Source organism: Mytilus edulis, chromosome 14, assembly GCF_963676685.1.
Source record: "Mytilus edulis chromosome 14, xbMytEdul2.2, whole genome shotgun sequence".
NCBI lineage: Eukaryota > Metazoa > Mollusca > Bivalvia > Mytilida > Mytilidae > Mytilus > Mytilus edulis.
Window position 1 is genome coordinate 21,068,212 of NC_092357.1, and position 16,371 is coordinate 21,084,582.

General features: G+C 31.5%; 1 protein-coding gene and 2 long non-coding RNA genes across 3 annotated transcripts in view; 1 reads left to right on the forward strand and 2 right to left on the reverse strand.

Moving 5' to 3' along the window:
* Positions 1–2,003, forward strand: part of LOC139503607 (zinc metalloproteinase nas-13-like) — a 41,423-nt gene extending 39,420 nt beyond the window's left edge. The window contains exons 14-15 of the mRNA XM_071293416.1: positions 383–502; positions 1,754–2,003. Of these exons, the coding sequence (XP_071149517.1) occupies positions 383–498 (116 nt within the window). The 3' untranslated portion in view covers positions 499–502; positions 1,754–2,003. The remainder of the gene's footprint in view (positions 1–382; positions 503–1,753) is intronic.
* Positions 2,004–3,269: 1,266 nt separating this feature from the next.
* LOC139502453 (uncharacterized) lies at positions 3,270–7,902 on the reverse strand. Its single transcript, XR_011658849.1, has 3 exons — positions 7,868–7,902; positions 5,156–5,275; positions 3,270–3,444 (listed from the first exon to the last, which is right to left on the reverse strand). It is a non-coding gene; the product is annotated as an uncharacterized lncRNA (long non-coding RNA).
* LOC139502454 (uncharacterized) lies at positions 7,902–12,316 on the reverse strand. Its single transcript, XR_011658850.1, has 3 exons — positions 10,069–12,316; positions 8,662–8,700; positions 7,902–7,996 (listed from the first exon to the last, which is right to left on the reverse strand). It is a non-coding gene; the product is annotated as an uncharacterized lncRNA (long non-coding RNA).
* Positions 12,317–16,371: the final 4,055 nt, after the last annotated feature.

Below are 16,371 nucleotides of genomic sequence, written 5' to 3' on the forward strand. Positions count from 1 at the left end.
CTGATTTGTGAAGGAATTGGTGCCTCTATATCTCCGATATTGTAATGTTTTGATCTTTTGTCCTATCAATACAAACTCATGAAGAAGGAAACTTATTCCAGTAACTAACTGACATTTGACAACAATTGCTTGTTAAATTAATGTGGACAAATTTAAGATTGAAGTCGTAAAACTTCGGTCCGTGCTCGAGTACAAAAAGCATGCTCGAAAAATGAAATCCAGCATTTTGATTGGTTGATTTTGGAGCATGAATACAAAAAACTTACTCTAAATTTTAATGAGTTCAAGGCCTGACTGTACTTTATTTTTATTCTTTCTGTACATTGTTTCTAATTGAATAACTAATTTGCGATGGTTTAATCATTATTGTTATATTGTTCAGCTCCTGTTTGTCATGATTTGAATAACAGCTGTAATATCTGGGCCCAAACAGGCTACTGTGGTAGTTACGCTCCATATATGTCTACTAACTGTAAAATGTCATGTGGATTGTGTTGAAAACGTACGTATTTTAAAATGTGTTATTTACATAAAGGTCTTCCTTGTTTGTATTCGTTAATTTTTTCTCTATCATTTATATTTTAGCTCCTCATTATTTTATATATTTTTTTTTAATCCATTTTTCTCAATTTTTTCGATTTTATGGCTAATTATTCGCTGTTTTATAACTCCCCATCTACACCATTTTACATTACATGATTTGTTTTTCTAAATCAAACTTTGATAATTATATCCGACAGTGATTATGTACTATGTTGTATTTGCCATGAGCATACAGTTTGTTACTGGCGTGATCTTCAAGGAGTTTGCACCAGATGAAAAGAAAATGAAAAGTGTTTACGTTTGAAAGTATCTAAATGATCCAAACTGAAGTCAAACACTTTTTAAAGTCACATGGGCTTGAAACGTTACTTTAATTACGTTATATTTTTGTTATGAACGTCAAGTTTACTGATTGCAACTTGATCTAATAGTGCGCATACTCAATGTCGGTGAGTTCATTTAAAATTTCACTGCCTTTATATATGTCGTGCGTCTGAAGAGCTTTTCGGGTTTTGCCACCACCAGGAACGACCAAACCTAAATATTAGCTAGTCAAAGATGTATAAATATCTTAAAACGTAATGCGCTAAATAACACAAACGGACATAAAGAGCCATTGGAATAACTTGCGCCGTATAATGTAAAATTATGGTAGTCACTATATTTTTTTTGAACTTCTCTTGAACTGAATTTTAATGTGCGTATTGTTATGCGTTTACTTTTCTACATTGGTTAGAGGTATAGGGGGAGGGTTGAGATCTCACAAACATGTTTAACCCCGCCGCATTTTTGCGCCTGTCCCAAGTCAGGAGCCTCTGGCCTTTGTTAGTCTTGTATTATTTTAATTTTAGTTTCTTGTGTACAATTTGGAAATTAGTATGGCGTTCATTATCACTGGACTAGTATATATTTGTTCAGGGGCCAGCTGAAGGACGCCTCCGGGTGCGGGAATTTCTCGCTACATTGAAGACCTGTTGGTGACCCTCTGCTGTTGTTTTTTATTTGGTCGGGTTGTTGTCTCTTTGACACATTCCCCATTTCCATTCTCAATTTTATATTGTATTGTTATCCGCTCTTCTGTATGATTTTTGTATCTTTGACTTATTTTACATTTCAATTCTCAATTTTATTGTTACATTTCAATTCTCAATTTTCTGTTAAAAATATATTATTTGTTTCAATACTTAAACAAACTCTTGTTTCTTTACAGGTTGTTTTCACCTTCTTGCATAAACATGAAGTTTACAACAAGAATGAGTTTAATATCACGATGTCGTCGAAAAACATTTTTTTTTAAATTCTAGTGTATTGAATCTATTGCTTATCTTTCAAATTGTGTCACTATTCATGTTTCATGACATACTTCGCATAATTGTGTATTCTCATTTTCAATTCATAATCATGGTTTCAATTGTAATACATGTATCATTCAAATTAAAAGGCTGTATAATTCTGTACAACATTTGTCTGAGTTTTTTTTCTTTTCTGGCAATTATACAAAAAAAAAGCAATCCACGTCAACCTTTTTCTTATTTATTTTTACGTTATTTTGCAAATAGCGAAAAAAGAGGGACAAAAGATACCAGAGGAAGCTTCAAACTCATAGATCGAAAATGAGCAAACAACGTCATGGCTAAAAACGAAAAAGACACACATATAAATAATATTACAGAGGACACACCATAGAAAGCTAGAGATTAAGCAACATGAACCGCTCTAAAACTGGGAGTGATCTCAGTAGCCCAAGAAGGGTAAGCAGACTAGTCGCCTTAGAAGTATTCGGATCACACCTTCATAATTGTATATTCCACTAAACATATTTTAAATTATACAAGTGACACATACAGAACATTTCTTTATATACCCTATTATGTATATTTGAAAAAATAGAATAACAAAAATTACTATCTCCAAAGTAATTCAAAACGGAGGAGTCCATGAAACTAACAAAACCACACGTTATCAATCGACGAACGAGTGAAAAACAACTGACATATTCCTGACTTGCTACATATATTTCTTAAGGTGGTACCTAACACTTTCACTAAAATAAATTTGGCTCGTTTAATTTTCATAATATTTTGACAAAGTATTTACTTTGACCCTTTTACAAAAATAGAAAAAATAAAATTTTTTGAACCAACCGTTTTGTCAGAAAAATTACACTGGTTATATAGTAGTTTGACAAACACCAATTTTGATCATTGAGATGCTTATTATTCCCTTTACAACACAACGTAATTAAAACGTTAAGCTGATTTTACAGATTTATCTCCCTGTAGTGTTAGGTACCACCCTAAGAGAATAGTGGGATAAACTTGGTTTATAATTGTTTTTGACTATAGTTACCAGGAGGCAGTGCAGCTAACATGCAAATTGAAGGAATCGAGCAATAACCACAAAAAAAAAACACCAGAAAACGTACTCTAAGATTTGTACTGTTTGTCATTTGTTGTTAGTTTATACTTTGTGTCGACTTAATGAGTTGTGCTCTTTTCAACTTTTTAAAGTTTGTTCTTGTGTTGTTCTATAATGCCACTGCCCCTTATTATGAAGTCGGGGAGAGGGGGTTGGCGATAGACATCAATCTTGATTGACTTAGATTGCTAGGGTACTCCGGCATAATAGACCAATAAAATCTGTCTGTATACTTGCACTGTAAGTGACTATGTGTATTTGCTATAACAGGAGCTCTCTTTAAGGTGTTTAAAATGAGGTCAACAATATTAAACAAATTAATAACATTTGATTTCCTCTTAGTTAATTTTGTTGATGAAATAAAATCTGACATATTGAAAACATTCTGTAAGTTTAACTCCATGTCAGCACGTGTATTCTGTCTATTTGCGTTGGATTCAGATGCTTCACCACTGGGGTTGTATCGCATTCCTGATGGAAATACTGAAGAAGAAAAATCATAAATTTCAACACAGGCGGATATCTAGTTTGCATCAGACAATAATAATGAAGCTTTATATTGTAAAGGTTGCACTAATTTGTAAATACAGCTGTTTCTCAAAACACGACTCTTTTGGGGAGTAATAGAATATTCATAGAAAGTTAATTTTTTTTTACATACTGGTTCCCAGTTATGCTCTCTGTGTTCCATATCGCAGAGACAGAACTTGGGAATGTTACCAGTAAATAAACACGTGCATATTGTTTACATTGAAATCTGTGGTAACCTTTCATTCGAGGTAGGGGTAGTTAAGAAAATTAGTGTAAGTTTAAACTCTGAGAAGTTCAGGGCATATAAACGTTGAAAATATGCCGCACAGCCCTATATTTTGACCTTTGAAAAAAATTGTGGTGCATATGAACTTTTAATTCTAGGATAAGATTTTTTTTTCAAAACTTCATAGTAAAAGTGGTACAGTTTTTAGCCGTAAAAGGAGTTCCTATGGGAAATTGCATTGTCAATATTTACAGAAATGCAACCTAAAGGGAACCAACTTATTACGTTATCGTATTCACATTGTTTACATTATTTGCTGTTATATATTGCTTGTATTTATTTAAATTAGGAACATATTTCATAATACAATTGTATTTCAGGCTCACCTTTGGAATTACTTTTTCTTATTTTGTTGCTTTTTTTAAAATAAGATCATCATTGGTTGATAAGTTTTTGTTTTTCTAATAGTTTGTCCTCGAGCGTTAATAAATTGTTATTTTTGTCAAAATGCGCAATTCATATGGTGCAGTAACGTTATTACCGTCAATGTTCTCTTATCAGTTGTTATAGTCATTGATTTTGTTTATGTACTATACCTAAATTATAAACTGGGTCGATGCCTCTGCTGGTGGACTATTAGTCCCCGAGAGTATCACCAGCCCAGTAGCATCACTGAAGAGACATGTATTGTCGAAATGCGCATCTGGTGCAAGAAAATTGATACCGTTAATTTTATTATAGTTAAAAAAAGGCTCAACGATCAAATGTCTAGAAAGCTTAACGATCAAATATTCACTTAGTTTTTATCTAATGACAATTAACACTTCACAATAATTGGTTTGTAATTAAAAGTGTTATTTTGTTGTTGAGGTAACGAGAATAAACATATAGATACTTTTTTTTTAAATTTTGGGTCGCCAATGATCTTTAACTTTGTACTTGTTGGCTTTATAACTATTTTGATCTGAGCGTCATTGGTGAGACGTATGTAGACGAGACAAACGTATGGTGTATCAAATTATAAACCTGGTACCTTTGATAACTATAAGCATGTAGAAATAACCCGTTGTAATGTTTATTTGTGTATTTTTCCTGAATGTTCTTGCATTTATTTGTACTGTAGTCCTGTCATGTGATGTTGTCATTTTAATGTTATATTTAACATTTACTTAACGAGCGACGTTTGGCTAGACGCAAAATCAGGTTCAATATACCATTTGTTTTCCTAAAATGTCCTATACCAAGTGAGGAAAATGGCCATTGTTATATTTTAGTTCGTTTCTGTGTTGTGTTTTTGTTATTTCGTAGTTCTCCTGTTATACTTGATGCGTTTCCCTCAGTTTTAGCTTGTAACCCCGATTTTTTGTTCTCAATAGATTTATGACTTTTGAACAGTGGTATACTACTGTTGCCTTTATTTATATATATGTCACATACCCTTATCTCATTTCCATCACATGATATAAGTATACCTGCCCGTCTTACATTTCCAAGATGGTAGAATATTGGTATGTAGGGTTTAGCTGAGTGTGAGCATGTGCCACTACTTAACAGAACCTGTAAAAAAAGACATTTCATCACAACAGGATATGAATAACGTGATGTGACAAGAACATTTCGAAATGGTTTTAGTTAAAAAGATTTAACGAACGCTTTCTTTTCTTATTTCATGACAAATTAATGAGCCATCTCCCTGTAACACAGTCAGTTATACGTCTTAATAAACAATCAAAACTGGAACTTCTTATCAGCGGGTTACATTGTGCTTGCTATCATTGACATTGCAGTATTATTCATTGGTTTTTTGTCAGCATTTTTCTCTCCTTGCAGATCCTACTGAGACTCTGTAAAACGCGTACGTCACCAGTGACTGAGTAGAAAGTTGCCGAACCAGTGGTATGTCAGAGAACTTCTCGCCCTTTTTCTTTAAAAGGTCACCGGAAGGTACCAAGACATTGTTGATAAATATTCCATATCAATTTCACAAATAAAACACCATGGTCTTGAAGTATCGATTCTGGATACTGACATTTTCCATCATCTTAATAACGTATTGTAGTATTTTATATTTGTCTTTATTACCTTTTACTGTTTTGTCTGTTTTGGTGATATCTATGTAACATGACTCTGTACTTATACATCCCACCATTGCGCTGTTGTTGTATTCTTGGCTTTCATTTTTTTGATAATGTGCATTGTCTATATGATTTTTATGTTTCTTTGATACATATGACGTGGTTCTGTATCCCGTCATTGTGTTATTGTGCTATTTTAAATTGTTTGTATTCTTTTCATTTTTTTGGGAATGTTTTTGTCTTTATTCCTTTTTATGTCTATTTTTTTTTCAAGATAAAACATGTGAAATTACATAATACAGGCGATTTAATCATAATGCTATAATAAGATATAAACATTACAATTGATTTTTTTAATTAAATGCTGCTTTTAACAATTGCAACTTCTGATCCATTATATTGTGCATTTTGTATAGGGGTTTAGAAACACACAGGGTATTTTTCTATACGAATCCAATACTTTATACATTCTATCCCACCATAGGTTGTGGGCAATATGCTCTTACATCTACATTTGTATATATAGTATTTGAATAACAACAAGATATTATTAACTGTTTTATGTCTATTTGATACATATGACTTGGCTCTGTACTTATACATCCCGTCATTTAGGATATAACTGTATTGTATTTTAATCTCCGATGGCATCCATTTGGGGATTTGATTGTCGCAAAATAAGTTTACTGGCGACGCGTTAGCCGAGCAAATCCCCAATTGATGCCATCGGAGCTTAAAATACAATATTGTTATCTCCATTCTAATGAAACTGACAGAAAACAACGTATATTCAAAATATGTTATATGTCGTCTGCTCTTGCGCGTACGTCCCTTAGCATCAATTGTCAATTGATGCCATGTAAATAAGTGGCGTTATCCAATCAAAATGAACGTTACAAACGTTGTTGCATTAAAATGTGTTATTTAGCTACGGTTTATATTATTGTATTCTTGACTTTAATGTATGCTAATGTGCTTTGTCTATATACCTTTCTGTGCTTTTTTGTAACATATTTGTTTGTTTTTATAGTAATAAAGATTATAACAGAATGTTGACAGCTGTACCCTAATTTTTGACATTTTTACTTATTATTGTTGTGTTAACACATAGTTGTCAAATGGAATTTGATACGCCTGTCATACAAGTCAGATATAAAACCAGGTTAATCTATCATTTTCTACCAAGTTAGGAATATGACAGTTGTTATCCATTTGTTTGATGTGTTAAAGCTTTTGAATTTTCCATTTGTTAAGGGCCTTTCTGTATCGAATTTTCCTTTTCCTTTTTATAGTCTTATATACCAAAGTTGAAGTGCGTTTTGCCTGAGCTGATGTTTACTATACGTACTGTAAATAATAAGTTGTTAAAACCCATGAAATATGCATGACATAAACATTGGTTTATTCAGTCATTTCTCATTGGTTCTACTTCTATTCTTTTTATTTATTTATTTAGTTTCATTGACTAGTGATCACCGCTGTTAAAAACTTCACAGGTGTTTGTAAAATTTGCATGAAAGTAAAGAAACATCTCAATATTTTGAAAATCGTATATTTCGCGCGAGATATATATAACACTGTTTCTCTGAGTTTATTTTCAAAACTTTACGGCCGTACGCCCAAAATCTCAATGTAACCCCGCAACAATTTTCGCAGAGACAACATAGATAACTGAACAGTTATCCACATAAAAATCAGATCCTGTTCGAGATCTGCTTATCTTAGGTAAATGCTTTTTTTCAATTCTATTTATCGATCATCTAGTCAATAAGACCTTCAATTTCTTCACCATAATTGATTTATCACTCCATAAGTAAAAGAGGGACGAAATATACCAGTGGGAGAGTCAAACTCATAGATAGAAAATAAACTGACAACGCTATAGCTAAAAATAAAAAAACAAACAGACAAACAAACAAACAAATAAAAGTACAGAAGACACAACATAGAAAACTAAAGACTTAGCAACACGAACCCCATCAAAAACTGGGGGTGATCCCATGTGCTCCGGAAGAGTAAGCAGACCCTGCTCCACACGTGGAACGCGTCGTGTTGCTTATGTTAATTAAGTTACCTGTTCTCCTTCAATTCAATTTGCACTGCTAGGTGACAGCGTCGAATATTTTCACAATATCGCATAGACTGGTTTGTGGCTCAATTGTAGTTAAAGGAACATGAGAAGTAATTGGTGGGTTTGTTTTATCTTCAATAAAATGTAAAAACAATATACATGAAATAATGTTGTTTCCAGTGGAAGTCTTAAAGCACACTGCCCATTTGAAACGTGGTATGTGTACACAAGGCGTATTGTTTACATCTTTGAAAAAATAATCAATTGTTTAACATGTATTCAATTCTAAATTAAAAAGTTGATAAATAGCTGCGATTGTTTCCAGTAAAATCGCGGTATCTATTAATAATCAATGTTCAAAATTTCAACTAAACTTGTTACAAACAAAGTCAATGTGACAAAGACACGGCTTTAGCTTGTCTTGTTAAATCAGTTTCACCTATCATTTTCTATCCCGGGAAATGCATGTACCAAATCACGAAAATGACAGTTTTCATGGACTTCACATTTTTCAAATTACTGACGAGTTTTGAAATTTGTGTTTTACTATTTTAACACAGTGATACCACTTGGATTTTTGCAAGTAATGAAATCACTGGTTCAATTGATGTTTTTGAAAAACAAATCATTATAAATCTAAACCGACCGTTTACAGTTTCACACTTACGGTAAATATATCGAAAACAATCGAGCATATATGAATTACTAGTAATAATAATTAGTTGCAAAATTGTCATTACTCATGATCAATTAATAACAGAATATATATATTAGTTAAAGTTTTCATAAAAACTTACCAGGGCATTGTATACCACAATGTCTACAGTTCTTACATTCTGAAAAAGGGAAGTTAAATTAGTAAAATGTAATGTGTTTAGTTCCTTTACAAATGTTAACTTCTTATATCAACCTTGATGTATGCAACGTCTTCTTCATCGGTTAATTTGTCACTAACCCTCTATCTACTGTAAAAAATCACAAAAATACTGAACTCCGAGGAAAATTCAAAACGTAAAGTCTTATACCAGTTTTATAATATGGTATGCTAGCCGCGAGTTTCGTCAATATAATCTCAATTTGACAATTGGGAGTAGAAAAAGTTAAAGTTGTGTATAATGTATGTAGTTAATGGAATAAGTGACAACTCAACATAAGGGATTTAGATCTAGCAATGCTATTAATTGCTCACAATGTATACACGATAGTCAAACTTAATGTTAGAAATTATTTTGAATTAAGGAATGTATCTCCCTCTTGCAAAGCTCTGATTCCTTGCCCGGCTTTGGCTATACTTATTGTACCTTTTTGGATTTTAGCTCTTCATTTTTATAATAAACTTTTGATCTTCGAATATTTTGGCCTAGAGCATCACTGAAGAGACATTTTTTTGTCGAAATACGCATCTGGTGCAGAAAAGTTGATAACGTTAATGTTACTAATCATTTTTAACTGACATAAAATTTTAATCTGGTTTTAGGAATTTACATTTACTTCAAAGAGATAAAGATAAAAAGGGTGAACATTATGACCAACACCTAAACAAGAAAGTTAAATAAATTTTGTTGTCCATTATCAAGGAAAAAGGTAAGATATAACATGCACTAAGGACTTAATAAAAGTTATAAGTATAAAATCGACCTTTATTCGCGAAAACAGAACGGAACCGAATGATCTAAAAAGTAAAATAACAAAAATACTGAACTCCATGGAAACTTTAAATGGAAAGTTGAAAAAAATAAACGTTCGTGTTTACCTATTATGTCTGTGTGTCTTATTACACATTGTTGTCAATATAATTTTCGACATCAGAAAATGCCTGTTACAAATCAGTAATATGACAAGTGTTATCCATTCGTTTGATGTGTTTGGGCTCTTCAATGGTTTTGATTGATGTTCAAAGTACCTGCATGATGTTCGCGGTCACGACATAAGATAAACGTATCTAAATAGACTATTTTCATACTACCGACTTTTGACTTCAGAGTATTATTTTTTCGACAGGCTTACCTTGTATCTGGTTGGACATCCTGGTACTTTGTTTTATGTTTTCATTATACGAAAAAAAATCGGAAAAACAGTAAACTTTTCTCCCAAAGTGCACATGTTGTATGTTTTATTTTACTTCTTTTGGTTGCTCTTCCTTGACTGAGTATTAGGATGTCTAACCACAGATTGATCATAATTACAATGAAAGATAAACATACCAGCTGAATGGTGGTGATTACAATGGCAGTCATAACAAGTTTGCCATGTATCCGATCCTCTTGAACAGTCATTGTGTTGATGATTATGACCTCAATGAAATAAAAATGCATCATGTCGTTATATATTGGTTTAGGTTGACAACGTATAATTATGTAAAACAAGAATAAAAACTGATTGGTCAAGCCGATAGAGAATTACTCTATACAAATCCCTTTAAAATTAAAATATGACTTGGAAACTTTAGTAAAAGTCAGATGTTCATATTGGATTACTATTTAAAAACAATCATATGGCATAGTTTTGTCTACAGAAAGTTGTGCATAGGGAAACAATGTATATGATGCACGCTTTAATACACAAAACATATGTTTCAAACAAGATGACATCTAATAAACTAAGTACACAATTGTATAAATAATTGAATATATGGAGATCTTGGGTGAGGTTTTAAATTTCTGAATTTTCTGACATGTTTGAATATCATCTATGATTTAGCCAATTGTTGTCCATTCCTTAAATTTAAGCATGTATTATTCGTTTGCTATTATATCATTTTTAATTGATATATTTGTTGATCTATTTCTATTTTTTGTTAAAGTAGTAAAAGTAGAAGTAATTAGATTGTTCCAATGTTATTTTTGCATACTTAAAGTGTTTTATACAATAAAATTAATTGTACATATTGTAGAGAAATAAGAAACATATTATGATTCGTAATGAGGTAAATAACATTACTGCCGGCGAGGTCTACTAACGGTATAGAACACAGAAGAGTGAACAAAACAATGTATCTCATCTAAAATGGACAGAAATATTCAAAAGATAACAGTTATTAAAATACATAATATGTTTACTAATTGCTTAATTGTGTTCTTGTTTTGTGGATATATTTCAAATGAACTAAGTATTTTTTTGTACTATTCCTTAAATAATACAAAATAAAACTATGTCCCGATAAATTAAATCAGTCCGTTGTCACTTTTAGTGTCAGTGTCACGTCATAAGCTTAGTCTAGACAAAAGCAGTGTATTTATGTATGAATACACATAGTTTATCTAAAAGATATCACGCATACGTTACTTTTGAAAGATGCCGTAGTACGTATTATTTTTGTAATAAACTTTGGTACTTGTTCCTACATATATATTTAACATTTAGGAAAAGTGTATACTTTTCAACATGGCAGTCTTCATGTATACCCCTAATTTCACAAGTGCACTGCTGTAAATTAATGTAAATTCTGGTTTCTATTTATTTTCTTGTTGTTATGAGGACTCTGTTTTTGTCCGTCGTTATTGTTATTAAAACTAACAGTTCGAATTAGTTTTGGACAGTTTGACTTCGACACAGTCATAATATTTCAACCTTAAATTGTTTTGAACAGATTAAATGTTCGGCCGTAAAACAGCGTCTCTCTGTAGTTCTATAGATGTATTACTGCTAGAAAAAGGTTTCTCCGGTGAATATCATATGAAGGGTAAAACTTACAGTAGGGATGAATCAATATGTTCCAATAAACGCTTTAAAAATTTTCTAGTGTCTAAAATCACAAATTTGATTTTGATATCTTGTAGGAACCAGTTTGCTGACGACGCGATTTTCAATGTATGATAAGCCGGAATGTATCACGTTCCACATTATAACTGTGTCACTGTTTCATTGTAGGTTAAAGTTTACTCTACTTCATTATCCAAGTAAAAACATTTAAAACACAACTGAATTATCTTTGTAAAAACACTGAACAATAAACAGGTAAAGCATTAATGTTGTGACTAAATGGCTGTTAATGTCATTTATATTTGTGTTTCTATTTTTCGTGGACTGTAAAAAAGTATTATTTTGTTGTCGACATTTAATTTCGTGGTTTTGCCGAATTTTGCATAAATGACTATGAAAAGAGTTAACACTCATTAACGTACCTTAATAATTTCAAAGAAATTCATGATAATTGGTACAGCCTATGGTTTAAACTTCCCCTAAAAATGTACACCATTGAATTTATGCACCATTACCATGATTCTCTATTACACTCCTCCACCTTGCATCATGCATATACAATCGTACCACACACCATTGTATCGTATTCTTTTCGCCTTTCCCCGTCTTGTTTGAATCATACACGACACAACATTTCTAAATAAAACCTGAACTAAAACCATAGCAACAAACAACATCCAATAGTCAACCCAATTTAAAATGGCATACATTTAGGTAGAGCATAGGTATAAGTTTCCCGAGATAGATTTTTTTTATACTTTGCTAAAATGAAAATTTTTCTATGCTCTTTTCAAAAATATAATAAAAAGGATGGGTCACAGTGCTATTTTTCAAGCCCTGAGTCTTTGATAATTGTCTAAATTTGCTTAGAATGATCATTCAAAAACACAGTTTTGTGCATACAAAAAATTACATGAGATAGAATTTTGAAACAAATTGTGAGAAGATAGGTTTTATAATATATTTTAAGAAAATGAAAAGTAAAAATGATGTCACCGAACTTGTTTTCTTGCTACATGTAAAGATTAAACATTTCCCTATTAGACCAGTATACATTTTTTTTAATGAAAGAGTTATCTCCCCTTAAATGACGCAGTTGAACAAAATTGATTTTAACACACATATGTTTGGTATTTGTTTGAATATTTTGAATAATGCAATAAATCAGCAAGTTTTCGTCATATAAATATACAGTCTAACCAATACAATTGCACAGCTGTCTAAAATTTGCAGATTTGGGCAAATAACTAGACTGATTGTGTACTGCGATAGTAGAATTCAATATGGCGGTATACCATGAATCTACCTTAAAGACTTTTGTAGTTTATCGGAAAAATGAAGCAACAAAAGAATAAAGCAATATAGTCACATTGATGACACCACTATTACTGAACTAGTGGTTAATTCGAACACTAAATGTCTCTTTAGATCCTAACATTGGAGAGTTGATGATCCAGAAAAAGATCAAAAGTAAGGTCAAACATATACAAGCAGGATTTGATATGCATGAAGAGAAACACTTTTAAATCGATCTAAATGGTTGGAAATATTTTAACAGCACATTTCAATAATACAATATCAATATTTTGGTACCTGTGTTGAATTGAGTCATATAATTATACTCTGCTTATAGTTTTTGTAATTTATTTTAGAATTCAAATATTTAGTTGGACGGCAAGCGCGCGATCCAACAATCTGACAATTTTCCAACTTTGCCAACGATCCAACATTGACGTAATTCGACACCTGTTAGTCAGTTCTGCTTAAACTTTTGTTTATTACAGTTAGTATTTTATTTGCTCGTTATTTATTTTATTCAAAATGGTTAATTTTTCTTAGAAACTTCATTTTTTAAAGGTTAAATTGTAAAGGAAAATAAGTAAATTTAGCGTTTTTAAAGTTTAAAAGAAATATTTCATTTTAGCGGACTCTTTGGAGCCGGACTTCTATAGTTTTGATCATTTGCTTTAAGTATTTTATTCTTTTGGTATATTTAAAGTTATTTAAAATTGTTTAGAATATCTTTTGGGTAAATTATATTATCATTGCTGGCAAAGCTTTATTACTAGTTTATCTTTTAAAGTTAGGATTATTGAAATTGTTCATTGAAGTTCATGTTTATTGTTAACGTTTGTCTTTTTGTAATAAATAGGATTAAATAGGAAAACATTTGGCAATTAAGGGATAATTTCCTAAAGGTCTGGAAATTATAATAAACAATACAGTTTATGTATGGTATAAACTGTATTTCATTGTTAGTTATTCAGGAAAGGTTCTGAATACAACTAATAATAACAAACATTTTTTATGTAACTGGTGAGGTATCAGTTACAACTATATACAAAAATGTCAGAAAGAGGTATTCTGATTAAATTCACTTGAAGTTAGGATTTTCTCTTAAGTAATTTATGTTCTTAGATAGCAAAACTCAGCCTTTTTATGTATTTTTCTGACACACCAACATATTATCTCTTGAGTGTAGAGATAAATTAATAAATATCTCTTGAGTGTAGAGATAAATAAGAAAATATCTCTTTAGTGTAGAGATAAATTACTACGTGTATTATACTGAATAGATTCTTGTCATATCTTGAATACAAATGAAAATACATGATTCTTGAAATGAATAAAATATAGAAACTTATTTACATGACTTTTAGCAAATGCCTATACTGACCAGCTCATATCTTGTCATACTGACTTTGTTATTTACAAACTACTCATAAACTTAGAGTAAAAACTTTTGGGTCTAAGCATTTCAAGCCCCTGCCCGCTACAATACCATTATGAACAAACAGTCAGAGATATTGGGACAATTTATATATATAACGAGAAATGCATATAAAGATGTTATTTATACATACTTTGTAATGGTAATTGTCAGTTTTCCTATCGAAAGTCGGTGGTTTTCTACGGGAATTCAGGATTCTCCACCATAAAAACTGGTCCCCACGAAATAGCCTAAATTAATGGTTTTACCATTTATTCAATAACAACTTAAATTAATATTATACTTTGTGAATTCAAACTCTATCTATTGTTTTTGTATTCAACGACTTTTAAGTATTACACAATCCACGTGAAATGCATCCCTATCGTATATAATCAGTAAATTACTCAAAATCATATTCAGTGTATATAAAGTGCGAATCCAGTCAGTTCATTTTCACTGTTGTATGCGAGTATGTTCATTGTAGAATAAAGGATCACGGGAAAACTTTATTTGTTTACGTTTTGAAAATACCAAAATAATTGATTTGAAACTAAATTTTAACATATTTTCATTATGATGTGTCTTTTTAATGTATAATAACAGTATTAAAGTTCATATATGTGTTATAAAAGCAACATAACATAGAATATCAGTTATTAAAAGCGATCCATTTTCACTATAGATGCGATGAATTATCACTGTATGGCATTCATTTCTGATGTAGAATTTTCGAAAATGCGATGAATTTTTATTGTAGATTAATGTAATAATTAGACTTGCAACAAATGAAAAACTAATTTGATTACTTTAATATTTATATATATTTATAACTTGTGTCTATAGAAACTGGCTGGCCATTTATACGTTTTCCCACAGTATTGACATGTGTGAACTGTATTGCCATGTTTCCCCGCAATGTTTTTTTTTCGGTTCGTATATTGCTATGATGTCGTTATCGTCTGCGTCGTCCGAAGACCCATTTGGTTTCCGGACAACTTTAATTTAAGTGAATGGATCTATATAAATTTTAAAGAAGATTCAATACCACAAAAAGAAAGTTGGGATAATGTTGGGGATGATGGTTCCAACCGTTTACGAAAAAGGGGCATACAAGAAGCATGTTTTTAGTTTCAGGATAATTACTTGTGTATACGAATTTTTATTGTTCTGAAATTGTACCACAGTGTTCAATACCACAAGTAGAATGTTAGGATTCATTTTGGGGTAATGGTACTAACAGTTTAGGAATGAAGGAACAAAAAGGGACAAAAAACAATCATGTTTGTAGTTTCCGGATAATTACTTGTGTGTACGTTTTTGGATCTTTTTCGCATTGTACGACAAACCACAATGTCACAAAGGGAAGATTGGGATTTGGTTCGGGGATAATTGCCCCAAACATGCAGAAATTAGGGGCAAAAGAAATGACAAAACAAACATTTTTCTAGTTTCCAGATAATATCTTGTGTTCCAGTGTATGGACCTCTCTAAAATTGTACTACCACAGAGGTCGAACCCTGAACAGTTTGGTGGGGTTCGTGTTGTTTATTCTTTAGTTTTCTATGTTGTGTAGTGTGTGCTGTTGTGTGTTTGTCTTTTTCATTTTTAGCCATGGTGTTGTCAGTTTGTTTTAGATTTATGAGTTTGACTGTCCCTTTGGTATTTTTCATCCCTCGTTTGTGGTACATGTAAGTATGTACACAACATTCAAGCTAGACTTAGTTTTGATGAAATAAAAAAAAATTGTTGAATTTCGGACCCTTTGGGCCTCAGTGTGGACCATTTCAATAACTTGGCCCAAAAAAAACAAAATTCAAAATATAATAACACGGTAAGATTCAGTATTCCAAAAAAAACCAAATATTCAACTGTTGATGAAATCCAAAAGAATTTAGTTTGGACCCCACAAACTTGTTAAATGGGCCAAAAATTAAAACAATAATGATAAACACAATCATGTATGGATTCAGCCTACCAAAGAACCTCAAATTTTAATTTGGACCCTGTGGGCCAATTTAAAACCGGACCCAAAATAAAAAAATATTACTTCAAAACCTCATTGAAATTGGTGATGAAATCAGTGATGAAGTTT